Source organism: Molothrus ater, chromosome 3 (genome assembly GCF_012460135.2).
Source record: "Molothrus ater isolate BHLD 08-10-18 breed brown headed cowbird chromosome 3, BPBGC_Mater_1.1, whole genome shotgun sequence".
Classification (NCBI taxonomy): domain Eukaryota; kingdom Metazoa; phylum Chordata; class Aves; order Passeriformes; family Icteridae; genus Molothrus; species Molothrus ater.
Genome location: NC_050480.2, coordinates 56583116 through 56599996, shown reverse-complemented (window position 1 = coordinate 56599996; position 16881 = coordinate 56583116). Strand labels below are relative to the sequence as shown.

Genomic DNA, 16881 nt, shown 5'->3' with positions numbered 1-16881 from the left:
GGCAGGATACCTGGTCTGTAAGGAGGTCTAACAAATTGGCGCTGAGAAGGGCTCCCTAGCCTGGAGTTCAGTAGTCGCTGACGAGGAGACGAAGTGGAGGAAACTGGTGGAGAAATGGTATGTGTGGTGGTAGATGCAGAAGAACGTGGCCAGACAAAGCTTGGTTTAGATGGGTTATGTTTGTTAGAGGACTGAGTAATCTGTGATGCTGTGGCAGAGCTTCTTGGTGATTCAGGAGGAGACATTTTTAATATTGAAGGTTTTTCCATCTCTTCTTCTTCTTCAGAACTTACTTTTTGAGGTAGAAGAGTGTCCATAGACTTTCTTTTATTGCTAGCAGTGTCTTCATATACATTTTTGTTACCTCTAGAAACAGAAGGGGACCGTTTTGCAGCCAAAGATGTGGGTTTCTCTTCCATTTCTTTCTGATCATATTCACTGTAATAATCATCCTCTTCATTAGAAACTGACTGATGAGATTTAGATGAAGAAGGGGAAGGAACTTTTTGAGGAAGTTCAGTGTTAGACATTTTTGAGGGCAACAGGCCCTTTTTTTTCTCTGTTTGGGATGCTGTCCTTGTAGCAACTCCTGAGCGAGTAGGCAAGGAAGGACGAGTTTGTCTTGAAGTGTGTGACAGCCTTTGATTATACTGGTTGTCTTTTGCTGTATCACTGGCAGAACTGGAGTCTGGCTGAGTGTGTTTTGGCTTGTAGGAAGGTACCTGAGAACCTGTCTGCTGTTGCTTTGATTGAGACGAACTTGAGCTGCCCTGAGAGAAAGAAGCAGATAATCCCCTAGAAGAGGACACCTCTTTAAGAAACACAGAGTGCCTGCTTGCTCTGTCACTGCCCTCTGTTTCATCCTCATCATCCTCTTCCTGCAACTCTTCATTACTTTGGGATGAGATGGCGCGGTGGGATGGGAGGCGCCGGCCCCTTGAATGCAGGATGGAAGGACTGGTTTGTGCCCTCTGTGGAGGCTCTGAGTGGGAGGTCTTCTCCACTGGAAGACGAGAAGAGAGTGTTTTTCTAGGCAAAGAATCACTTGGTTTTGATCGAGCAAGCTTTTCTTTTACCTCTCGATTGCCCTGCTCTTCAGGTTTGGATTTGGAAAGAGAAGACTGCAAATGAGAATGTTTTTCTGGAGCAGCTGTTTGGCTTTGTTGTTCTTCTGAGTCAGAGTGGGGTGATTTTTCACCATGTGTCTCTCTGGAGCGAGAATCAGGACCGACCTGAGGATTTCTTCTCTTGGAATAGATTGCTGAAGAAGACTGCCTGGAAGAGGGCAAAGAAGGAAATAAGGGGTTTTCATCTTGTGAGTCCTCCTTATAATTCTTATCAACATCCTTTCCCTTGGATTTGGCACTGGTGGAGGAGCGAGAGTGAGGTGAAGTGTAACCAGGAACAGCAGACCTTGATGAGACTGTTGCCGCAGCTGATTTTGAATCCTTCCATGTGCGGGAACTGGAGCCTGAGGATAGCCTTGTTTGCTGTGACCTAAAACTTGGCTGTCCTGCTCCGTCCTCTGCTTCTTCACTGTCAAACTCATTATGGCTATTATGAGTGTGGGAATCTGCTGATTTGGAAGCAGGTTGGTGTGAACGGCCTAGAGAGCCAGACCTGCTGCGATGGCCTGAGACACCCTCGTGAGACACAGCAGACTGCCGACTCAATGGCAAGGCCTGGCGACCAGGCTCTGAAGCTTTAGAAGATACTTTCACCAGCACAGGGTCAGGCTTCCCTTCCACATTACTCACAAGACCGTTACTTTTGGCAGGCACAGGCTGTGAAGAGGTCTTAGAAGGCACATTGTTGCTGCTTTGCCTCAACTGCTTTGTTTCATTATCTGTGTATCTGGGAACGGATGAGGCAGAAGAGTGTTGTACTGATGAAGGTAACAGTGCTGGTGGCTCACGTTCCTCTGTGCTCATCTGGCTTGACACCTCAGATGTGTGGGTTCGAATAGACATCCTCCCTGAGGCAAGGACAGGGTGGATTGGCTGACTAGGGGACAAGGGTTTAACGTTCCTCCTCTGGTCCTGGGCTTTTGGCAGTGATGTTGTAGCTTCCTGGGAGGAATCGTGATCATCTGTCACCTCAGTGGATTGGAGGTCAGGTTCCAGATCTCCTGTCTTTCTAGAAGGTAACTGAGATTTACTTAGGACCCCTCGAGTCAAGATTTTGTTCTTATATTCAGAAAGAAGACTCTTTTTATCACTAACACTAGGTGAATGAACAGACAGCTGCTTAGAAGAAGGTGACAGCTGGGCTTTTGAAGAAACAGAAGAACTTTGAGAAGGAGATGAGCCAGCATTCCCAGTCTTTTTAACCTCTGCATTATCTTGGATATTTGTCTTTTGCTGAGTAACTGAATCCTCATGAGCAGCTAGAGGCAAAAAAAAAAGTGTTTATTCACAACAATAAAAGATTCACAAAAACTGAACAAAAGCAGAAAAGACCCAGGTAGCAAGAACAAAACTTATGAGAGTATGGGACAATATTTATTTCTGTAATAACCAGGCTGTGGAGTCCAGCGAAGATAAATTTTGGGTTGTAGGAAGGTACCTATGTGGAATTACTGTAGCTTGGGTAAAACTTAGACCAGTTAAAGTCAAACATTTAAAATCAGGGACTGCAACACCGTTTCAGGGGAACCAAATCTTCAGCAGAATTTAGTCATGTTGATGGCATGGTGCTGCATTATCCCATGTAAGGCTGTGGCCCACCTTTTTAGCTAACCCACCAAATATTCTGTCCCTACAACAGTAACTTTTTGGCAAGAGCCAAACACCAGGAGTAGTATCTAAGACACTAAGTAACTTTTAAGAGTGGGAGCTGTCAGGAACAGAGCAGACAAAAACCCAGAGCATTGCATTCTTTGGCCTTTGGATAACAAGAACACATAGTGTTGTCATAGATTATGGCATGCATTTATTTAAGAGGCTAAAATGTCCATAAAAATGACCTTTTGCATGCTGCAGAGTGACAAAGACTTATTGGGGCAATATAATGATGAAAACAACAACCAGAAACAATATCAAGGAAGTCAAATCCCACGGGTCAGACAGAGTGCAGAGGAGTTGAGTCAGTAAGAATTAACACAACTGGGACCAAGACAAGAGTGGGTGAACTACAGCATTGTTCATGGCTTGGTGCTCACCTGCTGGGATGGCAACACTGAAGGCTTTTGACTGAGGACCCGGTCCCCTCCTGTTTGCTGCACGAATTTTGAAAATATAGCGCTCCCCAGCCTGCAGACCATCTATTATGGCTGATGTTGTAGCTCCAGAGTAGGTGATGGACTTTGCTCCAAATGGCTTGAGAGCCGGGGCGTATGAAAGAATGTATTCTGAAATGATTTGGCAGACGGTTGGAAGGAGGAAACTGAAAACAGTCCTGTTTCCAGCGGACAGACTGTATGGGTAGGATGAATTAGAACGTGCATTACTAAAATTAATACACTGGCAATGCACGCCGAGTCAACAGCTGGAGTATAAAGACATGAGAGAGAGATACATGTATATATGTAGGTTAAGTTGAATATTTGTTCTTATTCAGAAGAGATAATTCTACCAGAAAATATCAGCACTGCAGATTTGCCAAATCGTAGCAACATCACACCTGTCCAACAAATTCTAAATATGACACTGTGCTTAGCCAGAGCAAGGGTCAAAAACCATGGCAGAGAGAGCAAAGCAAGGTCTGGCTGCCACTTTGAAACTCATCCTGCTCTCATCTTCGAATTTTGAATTACTGTGATACCTGTGCTCTGTCTTAGCTTTCTGTGTTGAGAGAAATTTCACCCCTATAGGAACAATTCTGGGCATGAGAGGAATCTTCCCATTATACTCCCAAGAAGTGCAGGTGAAATGTCAGATATGTGCAAGCTCTGTTTTCTTTTCAAATCCTCTGTAAGAGGCACAGGTATCAGATAAAACCAGGGTTTTGATGATAAATTTCACGGGCTGCCTACTCTACACAAAAACCCACAATAATATCTAAGGAGCCACAGTGCCACAATGAGAAAAATCTAGAATATAATGACATCTTTTTTTTTTTCTGAAAGTGACCCCATGTTTATTGTGTTAAGAAAAAAGTCATGCACAGTTCATCAAAATCAAGTTAAAAATCATTGATATTTTATATGCAAATAAATTTAATGCTCCACTGAAAAACAAATCAAGGTATTGGAAGGCATGAATCCTTTTTCTTTGAATCTTTTTTCTTTTCCTTCTTTTTACACAGGCATTGCTTCCATGGCAGAGACACTGGTGTAGCTTCTGATAACTCTTAAATCACTACTGGAGAACATTTTTTCCCATTATTTTAATATGTGGTATAAATACATAAAGGACAGGATTGAAAAACAAAAGGATCAAAAGACAAGAATTCCTGATTACCACATGGTATCAAAATGACCATGAAACGCTAATTCAGTGATTTTATTTAGCCAGTAAAAATATCTTGCCATTTATTTAGTTTAAAAATACGACATCTCCTGTAACACTTCATACCCAAACAATGATATATTAGATGTGTATAAGCATTCAGCCCTTAAATATTAGGTACCTTTAAAATGATTGCCTTGGATGAGTGATCTAATAACAATGCAGACAAAACTGCACAAAGGGCTACAGATTTGTCAAAATTAGGAGCAGACCTGAAATATCAGATAATGTCCCTGCATGACCCTTCTTACAGAAATAATGATTCTTGGACACAACTGCAGCTCCATTGAAGTAATTGGCAAGACTTCTATTGACTTCAAAAAAGGAAGGAATTCCATCACTGTCCCGAAGAACACATAAAGCAGGTCTTGCAGACACGGTGTACCTCCCTCCACGCCAATGATTTTTCAAATTCTGAGATGCTGTAGGCTGATAAGGGACCTCCAAAAACTTGGGTAATTTAAAAACACAATCTTGTTAACCACTGAAGAACGGGAGGCTAAAAAATCAGCTTAATTTTTGGAGGGAAACAGGGAAAAAATCCTAGAAAGAGCTTTTCCTTTTTCTTTAATTCTATGCAAATCTTAGCCAACTGGCAAACTATCTTTATTGCTATGTCAAATAACACTATAGTACACAAGATTTATGCATGAGATCTTCTGAAATCAGATTTGTGTTTGCTTCTTAAGCTGGGGATTTCCTTCCATGACAAACTAGAAATAAAACACAACATAAACCCACTCACTTTCTTGGCAACTACCCAATCTTTTCCTCTACAACTAATTCTTTAAAATCTTTCTGGAAACTTCCTTCTTGAGCCTCATTTTGACCTTGCCTATTACTGGAAGAAGAGATAAAATGTGCATGCATGATACCCCAGGAACCTCTGTGGGATCGCAGGCAGACAGTGACAGTGGCTTCTCAGTGGCACTGTGGAGACACTGGGCTGGAAACATGAAATTCTTGCTTGGGTTTAATCAAGTGAAAGAATCCTGGCACAGCCAAGGTTCCAGCTTACTGCAGGGCAGCAGTTTGCCTTTGAGAACAACAGGTCCTTGAGGGAGTTAGAAACCAACAGTGAAGACTCACCTTTGACTTTTCCTTCACTCTCTGGAAGAGCATCCCAGGATGCTGCTACAGAGGTTGGTTTCCCCTTTAATGGCCAAACATCCAAATTTTCAGGTGCGCTGGCAGGAGCTGGGAAACAGCCATACACAGAAGAGGCAAGTAAGAATCAACACAGCATACACCTTTTGCTCCATAGCAGAGATTCCTATACAGCTACTTCAAAGATAAACGTGAAGAGTATACACATGGCTCAGGTCCATGCTTGTCTCTGTCACATCTCTCTCTCAGACTGCCATAGTGAAATTTTATTCCTTAATTTTAAAAACAGGAAGTCTGCACAAGACTGCTATTGTGGCTTAGCCAGAACGACACAGTAATTTGTTTGTTATGGAGCATTTCCCTGTACCAAAGGGGCATGACAGCTTCTCCATGGTGGAGGGAGGATTTAAATTTGCGGTCCACAAAGAGGAATGGAAGCCAGGTTGCTCTTCTTAAAAGGAAGGAGCACATCTAGCTGCAGGGGTCCAAGGTGCTGAACCATCCCACAAAAATACCTGCGCTGCCTCGCCTTGTTCTCCTTGTACCACAAGAGCAGCTGAGTATGCTCTCCTGGTGTGCTTCACTACCACAGGGATGCAGGCAGCAGCACTGAGGCCTTTCCCACACTCTCAACCCTCTGCTGCCCCAAGCAATCACTTGTCTTGTTCTGGCTTTCCCTCAAGTCAGCCCTGTTCCACAGCTCAAACCCTATGCCTTGTGTTAGCCCAAGGACCCTCTGAATGCATACCTGCCTCTGGGGTCCGCTGGTAAACGGACACGCTCCATTTGCCTTCCTTTTCTCCCTCCAAGATCTGGATGGCAAACTCGTACATAGTGTCTGGCAGCAGGTTCTCCACCAGTGCCCGCCGGTTGGGCACCTGCTTGTAATCCCACCTCGCCGATTCCCCCTTTTCCCGATAGCGAACATTGTACTGCCTGGCACCAGAAACACAGGAAAATGAAAGTGAGCATGTGGGAGCCCAGCAATAGCAGAACCAGAGTGGGACAGGGATGCTTTGCCCTCAAGTAGCCTGCTGGGGCTTAGGGAGGAACCTACCAAAGTGCAAACAACAAAGTACCAACAACAAAGCCCTGCATGTTTTTTTCCTTTCTCTAATGGAGTGTGATTGCTTTCACCCCAAAGGATGGATTCTCCAAGATGGCTCTTTCAAGATACTTATTCAAAACACCCTTTTCCCTGGGGGAAAGCTGCAGGATTTCCTGAACTGAGCCAGGCATGCTGTGTGGTTCCACGCCACTATCTCACTGCCCCATGGCCATGGGCATGGCTGGATTGCTGGCAGGCCCTTGCTCCCAGAGCAGCACCGGTGGCTCAGTTCCCACCTGTCTGCCTTGATAACTGCTTCCACAAAGAAATAGAGAATATCTAAAATTGCTAGTTTTCCTGCTGTGTCTCTCAGGACACTTCAGCCCCAGTTTGCACAGCTCTTCAGTGTTCCCAGGCTGAGCAACACAATCCAGTGCTTTCAGATCTTTGGCAGTTTCCAGCCATTTCCTTGTTTGTTTTGGTCTCCAACTGCTACAGCATGCTGCCACAAGCCAAGGTCTCACTCACAGGAGCCCAAGCCTGCTCAGCATCAGCTGTAAGGGGTTTCTGAAGGGTCAGAGGATGCAGGGTGCAATGATGGATGTCTTTCCCACTGCAGGATGTGTCTTTCCCACTCCACCCACAGCATGGTCATCTCAAAGCTGTAGTCTGTTTTGACAACTCAACCCAACACCTCACCTCTGTGGGCTGTGCCTTGTCCCCCACTCCTTCTTTGCCCATGCATCTTTGGGGATTTGCTGGCTGTGGTGATACACCAAGACTGGAACAGCCAAATAAATACCAGAGCTGGTGCTGGCAACATTTCAGAAGAGATGTAAACCCCTGTAGTACAACACTCACACAGGTCTCTAAATGCTAATGAGCAGGGCACTAGGAGGCAAGCTAAATTTTTCTCATAACCAACAGCAATTAAATGAATGCAAAAGCATTCAGTAGAGCATTGGCAGCAGTTCCCCTTCAGTACCCATTTAAAAACCCAGGGCTAAGTACCTATTTGCTGCAACCTTCCTCTTTTCATACAGTGGGTCTGTCCAAGTAACAAGCACAGACTGAGAGGACATAACTCGAACAGTTATGTCTTGTGCCACCTCCACCTCTTCCTCCTCTGAAAAGGCAAAACAGAACAGCATATCATTAGCAACACTGGAGTTCTCTTTAAAAACAGCAAATGTCTTCAACTGACGCCATAATATTCACTCAGCACAGTTGATTTAGAGATACAGGTGGGAGTAGAAAATTAATTACATTGATTACTGATGGTATTTCATGGAAAGATAATTTCTTTTGTTAGCTGTGTGCCCGCAAGGCCGCAGTACTAATACATTCGACAGTCCTTCAATATTCTACTCGTCTCCAAACTGTTACTCACAGCAAATGTTTTATTAACACACTGATATTCACTATCTCTGGCAAATGCACTGCGAGAGGTACCTGGAGAGCAGAAATTTTGTCTTAAAGAAAATTCTGAGATTTTAAAATCAGGTTTCATTTTGAAGGGCAATAAAATAAAACCTTCTTCAAAAATTTTTTCACAAGGGAGAATAATGTATATTTTATGGTTTTGAGTGCTTCAAACAGATTGTTTGAATTCAGCTTTAATTTTTTTATGGTATACAAGAAAAAAAATCATTGAAGTGGGCTGTTATGACATATCAGAGTACCTTTTGCAAATAATTTACAAAATTTTAAAATTAAGTGAAATTAATTTGATATTTTGAGGTGTTTAATTTTGATTAGGTTCCCTTTTCTATCTGTCCATCAAAGTTGTTTTAGTCTAGTCTATCTACTGGCTAATGAGAGATTTATTACTTTTCCTTACTAGTGTAATGGCAACTATTTCCAAGTCTCCCAAAGGCACAGAATGTACAAGGCACGACCTTCCAGACAGAGTTTTATAGACAAGTAACATCGGAAAAAATATCGATGTCTCAGGAAAGGAAAAGAGCCAGTAAACTCTGGAGGATGATCTCAGTCTCTAGGGATCTTACTCATATATGACTGAAATTCTGGGAGAGATTGCTCTTCTCTTCAGCAAGAGAAGGGCATTAGCCCAAAACCCAGCACTGCCTGCAGAAATGGCAGGCAGCAGGGAGGCACATTCCCCCTCTTCCAAACAGGTTTTTAATGCACAGGGTTTTCAGACAGTTCCAGGTTTTCCATGCCAAACAGCTACCATACAAAATGGCCAAGAGGACCCATCTACTACCCACAAGTAGCTTAGGGGGCCTATTGACAAAGTTTTGCAATGGGAGCACCTGAAGAAAGAAAGTGAGCATGAAAAAGGAAAAGGTGTGAGATGGGATTTCAATACAGTTCAACCACAATTCTCAGTTCTGGCATAGGTGTTTATCACCATCAAAACCTCCTAAACACTTTGCCATTCCCATGCCATCCACATCACAGTATGAGGGGGTGAAAAAGCACACTGGCATGGAGATGACTCAGAATCTCAGTCATCCTTTTTAACAGTGGCAGCAGCATGCAATCACTTCTTTCCAATGTAAGTGAAAACTTTTGCTGGGTTGATGCTTCTGGTAATCAACCCTTCAAAAAAGGGGTTATAGATCTGAGAGAAAGAAGGCATATCATTTTGGGGGGCCTGGCTTTGATTTAATCAAGTCTTCTCATGCAGTTACTGCAATGCATAACATTTGTCGGTAGATAGAGAGGAGAGATTAAAGAAAAAAAAATAAACAGGACCTCAGAAACTCAACCAGCCATGTTACAAAATTGTATTATTTTATTAATCCTGCTTGAATTAGAGAATTAGAGACATCCATCAAGCTCTTCACCACAAAGAGAAAAACATAGTAGCTCTAGCATCAAAAGACTTCCCATGTAAAAATCACAAAGCTATCACTTTGCATCCAATTGTCTCCACTCATTGACAGTGGATGTGAAAGAAACATACCTGTGACTTTTCTTTTAGTTAAAGATGACCTATAGACAGGTTGGCTCCTTCCTTGTGAGCTCCTTGATGGTAGTGAAACCACATGAACTGATTCAGAGGCTGTGCATGCAGGGAAAAAACAGAAGGTTTCCTGTAACCTTTTTCATTTATAAGAACGAATGGATTTCAGAGTGGTCCCACCACATGCAAGCAGAATCTGAGGTATGGCTCTTCTCTCCACCCTTTCCTTCAGGTGTTAATATGACAAACTTGCACATGGTGTCTCTTTAACATAGCACTGAGTTCTCCTACAATTTCTACATGATTCTCTACATAATACCCTCACTCTGCTAAGACACAGAGGAAGAAGGGTTTTTGATACCTAGGACAGCACATGATATGTGCTCACCTAGCAGCTGCAGGGGACTACAGCAGTGTGCTAGCTAAGCCAGGTGCTCTCAGGGAAATTTCACTCACCCAGTTTTCTTGCTTCCTGGTTTTGTCGCTCTTGCAGCATCGGAGCATAGCTCATCCTTCGGTTGCTCTCTCCATATCCACGGGGATAGCCTTGGGATCTGCTGTGTGGACCCCTGAAGCCTGCTCCATAAGGGGGTCTCCACCGAAAAGGTAACTTGCTGTCTGGAGACTGGGCTCGCACTCTCAGAGGTCTGCTTGGCATGGCTCTCTCTTCACAAAATAAGCAAACACACACACAAACCCCATGATAGTTACTATGGAGCACATGATATTGGCACTCCACATATGTCTGTTGGAAACACATCTATGAAGATCAGAACAAAGGGCATAATTTTACAGCTTTTTAATTGTTTCTATAAAACCAAATTGGAGTAAGAACAAGCTTTCCAAGTGGGATGTACAATACTCAACAGTGCCTTTTCCCAGGCCCTTCAGACAGACTGGTGCAAGACCTTGAAAGTGAAAACATATCGTAATACAAGGACTCCTGCCAGAAACTGGGGTGTCTTGTAGCTTTCCTTTTAAATCTTTTCCTTTTTTCTTTTTTTAAACCCCCTTTCCCCACTTCAGGCACACCGGTACATTATTTTTTGGGAAGAGCGAAAGTTCAGTGTAAAATGAAGCACAGAGCAGTTTTACTATTAAAAGCAGGTTCTTTTCTCCTAAACCCACCTCTAATTGTTCTGTTCTCTAAAATATCTGTTCTGCACATGCCTTCATTCCTGACTTACCAAACTCTCATTATATGATCCCTTGAGCACTGTAAAAGGTATCTCATGCAAGTTGGGTATTTTTTTAACATTTGCTGACAAGTCTTTTAAGAAGTCACACAGGTTCAAGGCTTAACAGCTCTTCTAGTGAAAAAAAATTTCCTAGTATCCAATCTAAACCTCCTTTTGGCCAACTTGAGACCATTTCCTCTTGTTCTGTCACTTGCAACTTGGGAGAAGAGATTGACTCCCACCATGTTACAACTTCCTTTCAAGCAGTCGTAGAGATTAACAAGGTCTTCCCTTGAGACCTTTTCTCACCTATTCTTAACAACTGCAGCTCCCAAAACATTCCTTTATAAGACCTGTGCTCCAGAGCTTTCCCAGCCTTGCTGCCATTCTCTGGACTTCCCCCAGCGCCTCAATGACTTTCTTGTAGTGAGTGGCCCAAAACTGGACACAGAACTCAAAGTAGTTGAGTATCACCAGTCCAAGTGCAGGGGTATGATCCCTTTCCTGGTCCTGCTGCCATGCTATTTCTCATACATTTTCCTCATGTCCAACCCAAACCTCCCAAACAGCAACCTGCAGCTGCTGCCCAGCATTACATGGCTACATGTGCCTTGCTCCCACCAAGAAGTGACTTTTTGCAGGCTCCCATCAACGAGCAGCTGGCTGCTGAGAGATGTTTCCCTATCCTCCTGTTTGTCAGATTGAGCCAGCCCCATTCCCTTAGGCTCTCACTGAAGCCAATGTGCCATTGGTAGCCACCACATCCCCAGATCTCAACATTTCTCCTGAGCATCCCAGCCCTGGCTGAGGGAAATAACATCTCCCCTCAACCAGCCACACTCTCCCAGGTGCCTGAAGTTTTTACAGGCTGCAGTGCAAGCACACTGTGCTGGTTTTCTCTCAGCAGCCCTGTATGTTCTGGGAAGAACACTGCAGCCCAACAGCTCTGCTTCCCCAGTCAAAGCTGCAGCTTTCATCTGCAATTAAAATAGAGAGTTGCAAGGGATGAAGGATACAAAAGGAACTAGCCCAGCCAGAAAGACATATGGAAAGTATTCAATCTGAAACAAATGTGGTTTTAGGCAAAGAGAATTGTACTGACCCTAAGGCTGAATGCAGGGGATCAGCTGAGATTTTAAAACCAGGGCTTTCCAAGGATTCAATTACTTTCCTCATGGTAGTACCACACTCTACTACCATTGTTCCCATTTCACTAGTTAGTTCCAGTTTCTATTTATCATTTCTCATCACAGCTTCACCAGCAGGAGTCTGAAGGCACCCAAGATGGAGTTATCAGCAATGGTTAAAATGTCAATGCTGATAACTGCTGATCCATCAAAACCAGTGTTTTTGTGTGAAGTCCTGTTCCAGGATTTACAAGAAAGGGACTTCTCATTAAAAATGAAGAGTAACAGCAGGAGCTTACCACAGCCCAGAGCCATCCCTGGTCTGGGATAAGGCTGAAGGCCCTGACCTCAGCCACACAGGGTTAGATGAAGCTGAGTTTACATCTCCCCACAGAAGTACCCACCAAGTTGCTGTCCCACAAGGTTTAGCCATGCCAAAGGGTTGGCACTTCCCAGTCAGGAGGACATGTCACACTCCTTAAGTCCCCAACAGAGTCACTGTCTTCTGCAGTCACAGCCCCTGAACCTCAGCATCCCCTTGTCCTGGTCTCCTGATCTCATCTTAGCTCTGGGAAAAAAAAATCTGAGTTCCACAAGAAGGATAACCCTGGGACTGTAGACAGTGAGCAACAAGAGAAACTCATTGTATCCTAAAGACCAGAGTTTTATCCTCCTGGCCAGGCTTATTCTTGTTCAAAAAAATCCCTCAGAATCACCACCACCAACAACAAAAATCCCACCAAAAAATTAGAACTGTCCTAAACAAGCTAAACTCACAAGAGAAGGGATGGGAAGAGGAAGTAATAAATCCCATGCATAATTTAAGTCATTCAACTCCCAATGATGCCCCTTCCTGGGGGGATACTGAACTCCCCAGGAACAATAGTATTAAACAGCCTTAAAATAATTAGCTACCAAGTACTTGACTGAACTTAAGGTTGAGTCTTCCTCATCTGCCCATTATTTACCCCTGTAAGCATTTTCTCTTTAGTTCCAAAACTGATTTAAGAGGTTTCTGAACTTTCACTCTGGTCAAACTAAATCAACTGGTAATCACCTTCAGAACTCATCTAAAGATCAACCTGCAATTACATTAAAATAAAATGCTTTCTTATAGTCTTGAAAAGGAGAAAGAGTCACTCCCTTTCACTCTCTTCAGTCTAGAAATCCAACATTACTCAGAACTGCAGGAATCTGTGTACAGTATCTTGGCCCTAAAAATTCGGAGCTGATTAAAGCCTTGAGACTGACTTCTCACAGATGAAATGTCCACTAGTATTGCCAAAATGTCTCTGTACTGTAGGAAAGCATTTTACGAATTATGTAAGCCCAAAGTGCAAGGTCTAAGCTGAGGGTAAAACATCCTCTGAGCAACCACACAAGGAGGCAGCTTGCACTTGCCAAATCATACAGATTCTTCAGAGGGTCTCATCAATTATCTAGCAAAGGAAAACACAAAATAGTTCCAGAAGAAAAGGGAAGTACTGACCCCTAGCAACCAATCTATAACTGCAGGGGAAAACATACCAGACAACTCAAACCTATTAAGGTACAAAAAGTCATTGAAATTTGAGGTCACAAAAAATCAGGCACTTCAATTTACCACCACAAGTCTAGGTACAGGTTTTTCCTTTTGCCTTCCACAGTCAACAAAAACTTTTCTACACTTTGTGCACCATAACTTCAGGACTGGAAAGCTGGACCTATAAAATGTGTTCTGCTGCAGAGATGACACTTGGCACAGCCAGTAGACAACATACATATAGTTTATAAGGAACTATGAATCTCTCTTTTCACTTCAGGCAGAAGTCTGGGAGACTGAGTACAGTGGCCCAGCCATGGCCAAAGCAACAGAAAGGCAGAAATTGTATCTGCTAAGAGATAACAAAGTCATCAGAAAAGACCAAAAATGGTAGCTGGTAAATGAAATTTTGCAATGGACAACTTGACCAAAAATCATCAGAATCTGCATTGCAACAGCAAACTGGCAGGATTTTTGCAGTTCTTTTAGGGAAAATGTGGTGGTTTAGTTTTTACTATTATTTTAAATTAAGTTCTAAGCATAAAATGAGACTTACTGATTCTGAACCCTGTACTTGAGACTACTACTGCTTTACCAGACAAAACAGTATGAAAGGTTAAAGAAAAAGTACTGCTCAGAAGAGCAGTTCAGAAGAAAAGAACTGCTTAAGTTCATTTATCCTTCTCAAAAAGCAGATTCCTGTCTTAAGAAGTCTTTAACTGCTCCCTAAGCTCAACTAATTGTCCTTTGAGGTAAGAACTTTGCACCACTGGCAATCTGCAATCCAATTTCAGAGCTGAGCAACTCAGTTTACAGACACCCTGTGCTTTTCCACTCAAAACCACCATCAGGACTAGAAAAGTACTTCAGCTCGATGCAGTTCCTAGATCTCTGTGGCCATTTCTGTGGGAAACAACACTCTGTATAATATACATTTCCATAAGCATCCAAGCCCTATCTCCAAGATGTCAGCTGTACTTGTAGCAAAAAATTATAGTTAACTAAAGAACGGGGGGGAAAGACACATTATATTTCAATTCCTTAGCTGGCAATTCTAAATTTAATTCTACTTTTGAGGTGTAAAACATTCATACTCATAAAACCTATTGTATTGGACACTCCTAAATGCAACTGCTTGAGCCATGACACTCAAGTTCAGGGCACACATGGCAAACACATCCTAAGGCAACTCTACAGGTGCCCTTCTTGGTCAGCTCATGAAACCAAGACAGGATCCTGCCCAGGGGTGCAGAAAGACTGAGGAATGCCAGCTCTGCAGAAAGCACCAGGGAAGTCAGAGAGCAAACCCCCACATCCACGTGGCAGTGTTCATGTACTGGCTGCATCATGGCCAGACCTTCACCAGGAAAAAATTTATTGTTTTCAAAAATACTTTGCAACATGATCACTTCTTTCTTCTTCATGCCACCAGCAGGTGCTGATTTCCACATCCTATCTTCCAATAGGTAAACCACTTTGTGTGTTGGCTTTAAGAGTTGGGGCAATTCAGATACACCATCTTGTTTTTTCACCCAATTTGAAATAGATTATGAAACAGAGTGTATTTGACAAGGTGAAAGCAGAGCTTCACCAGCAAAGCCAGGCATCTAAGCTTTGGAGTCCTTTGTGCAACTTAAGGCTTTCAACCTCTGCTGATTATTCATAACCAGGAAAAGAAAAACATCCTTTTACCATAACTGAAAAGCAAAGGGGAAAGAAAACATCTCACTTTTCTCATCCAGCAATCAACACAGGGGTGGCTGCTGTCCTCCTCACCCTCACATAGTCTGACTGTTACCTGTCACCATACAGCTACCCCCAAGCCACATCAGCAGAAAAGAAAAGAAGAAAGAGGACAAACACAATACCACAGGAAGATAGTTGTTTTCCACCCAAAAATTAATGTCCTATGTCACTTTGTCTAAGTGTTACTGGATTTTTTTAAAGTTGATGGGGTTTTTTTTAAGTTGACCCAAGCTCAGTTAAGAAAATGTGAGCAATTCACCAGCTTCAATGAGGGCTGGACTGGGGCCATCCCAAGAAGAGTTCACTCTGCAAAGATATTTCCTGCAGTGGGTGAGCCAGCTCAAACAGTGCTGATGTGGCCCTCCAAACTGCGATGTGCTGACTGCTCTAAATGCACAAGACTCTGGGATCAGTGATTTCCCTCAGATCTGCCCTGGCACAGAGCAGAACACGAGCTCTAGTGGGGATCTTCAGAGTACTGCAGCAGTTAACACGTGTAAAAGCCTAAGTATATGACCTAAGAGAAAGTAGGACTGCAACGGAAAAACAAATCCACCCTGAGGCTTACTGGGTCGGTGGGTCCCCTAGCATTTTAAAATGCACTGTTAAATTTTCCCTGTGTGGGCTGATCAACTCTTGTAATGCCATTAATTTATACACTCAACCTCAGATCTCCTCCTGGAAATAAGTTACTCAGTTACAGCAGTAGAGGCGACATAAAAGTCCTTTGTTTCTTGAAGGAAAAAAAAAAGAAAAAATAGTTTAGCACATTTCCACACACTTCTGCTTGGCGCAGAAAGCAGGGACTGGAACGCTTTAGTTCCTGCAAAGCACAATGGAATCTGTGCCATAATTCACTGGGCTCCGGTCAGGAGTTTCGGGCAGAGGACCAGTATCCAGCGGTAATGTCCGATTTAAGGAAAGCGATTCATTATACATCTGTAGAGGAGTTACCTGGCATCCAGAGGACATTCTTTATATTGACAGCATCAACAGAAGTTTCCAGCGCTCCCTTTGAAGAGCCCTCTGAATGCTAAGCACAGTGGACCAGGGCACCTTTCAAACTCAGGAATGTAATTCTACACGATTAACACGTGTATTGCGACTTAGGAAAAACCAACAGTGAGTTATCAAAGGCTTCACGTTCTCCCACTGACATCAATGCACAGGCTTCCTTCTGCATCAGTGACCTTTGATGGGAGCCCTCTGAGGCTGGGCCATGTCTGTCTCTCACACCCACTAGTTTTGGATACCTCACATCTGGGCTTCTCCAGTGATCAAACCACTGTGCAAAGACCCCCAGGAACTTCACAAAGGCTGTCAGAGCACACTACAGCCATGGCCCTGGTCTGCAGTACCCATTCAGCGTGTTGTCCAACACCTGCCTGTTCACTGAGTTGGAGGAAAGGCGGTACTGGAGTGACAACAGCTTAGGGGGTTCCTTGAGAGGACAGAGCAGGTGAAACCAGCTGGCAAAGGTAGAGGGTTGCCCTCACCATTCCTGGCTTCACCCACAGGCTGAGTTGGGGGATTCTTTCCATTAACTTATTGGGCTATAATTGTCTGCTCTCCCTGAAGACTGCACCCTTGGTATCTTGCCCTAATCATGAAGTCGCTCATCTACATCTGCTAGCCTATTTATACAGCCAAAACCTTTAAAATGCACATTATCAGTGACCATGCTGCTCACCTGGCAGGTATGGGCACTATAAAGAACTCCAGCACCAGAAAGATGAAGTGCACAGTCACTGCAACCACATGTGAGGTATGGAC

The 16881-nt window shown here is 43.4% G+C and overlaps 1 protein-coding gene across 1 annotated transcript in view; it reads right to left on the bottom strand.

The window, feature by feature from the left end:
* The window catches only part of FNDC1 (fibronectin type III domain containing 1), a 62880-nt gene that overhangs the window by 29828 nt on the left and 16171 nt on the right, over positions 1-16881 (bottom strand). The window contains exons 2-8 of the mRNA XM_036381002.2: positions 9992-10201; positions 9536-9634; positions 7615-7729; positions 6304-6491; positions 5538-5645; positions 3161-3349; positions 11-2386 (exon numbers count right to left, since the gene is read on the bottom strand). Of these exons, the coding sequence (XP_036236895.2) occupies positions 11-2386; positions 3161-3349; positions 5538-5645; positions 6304-6491; positions 7615-7729; positions 9536-9634; positions 9992-10201 (3285 nt within the window). The remainder of the gene's footprint in view (positions 1-10; positions 2387-3160; positions 3350-5537; positions 5646-6303; positions 6492-7614; positions 7730-9535; positions 9635-9991; positions 10202-16881) is intronic.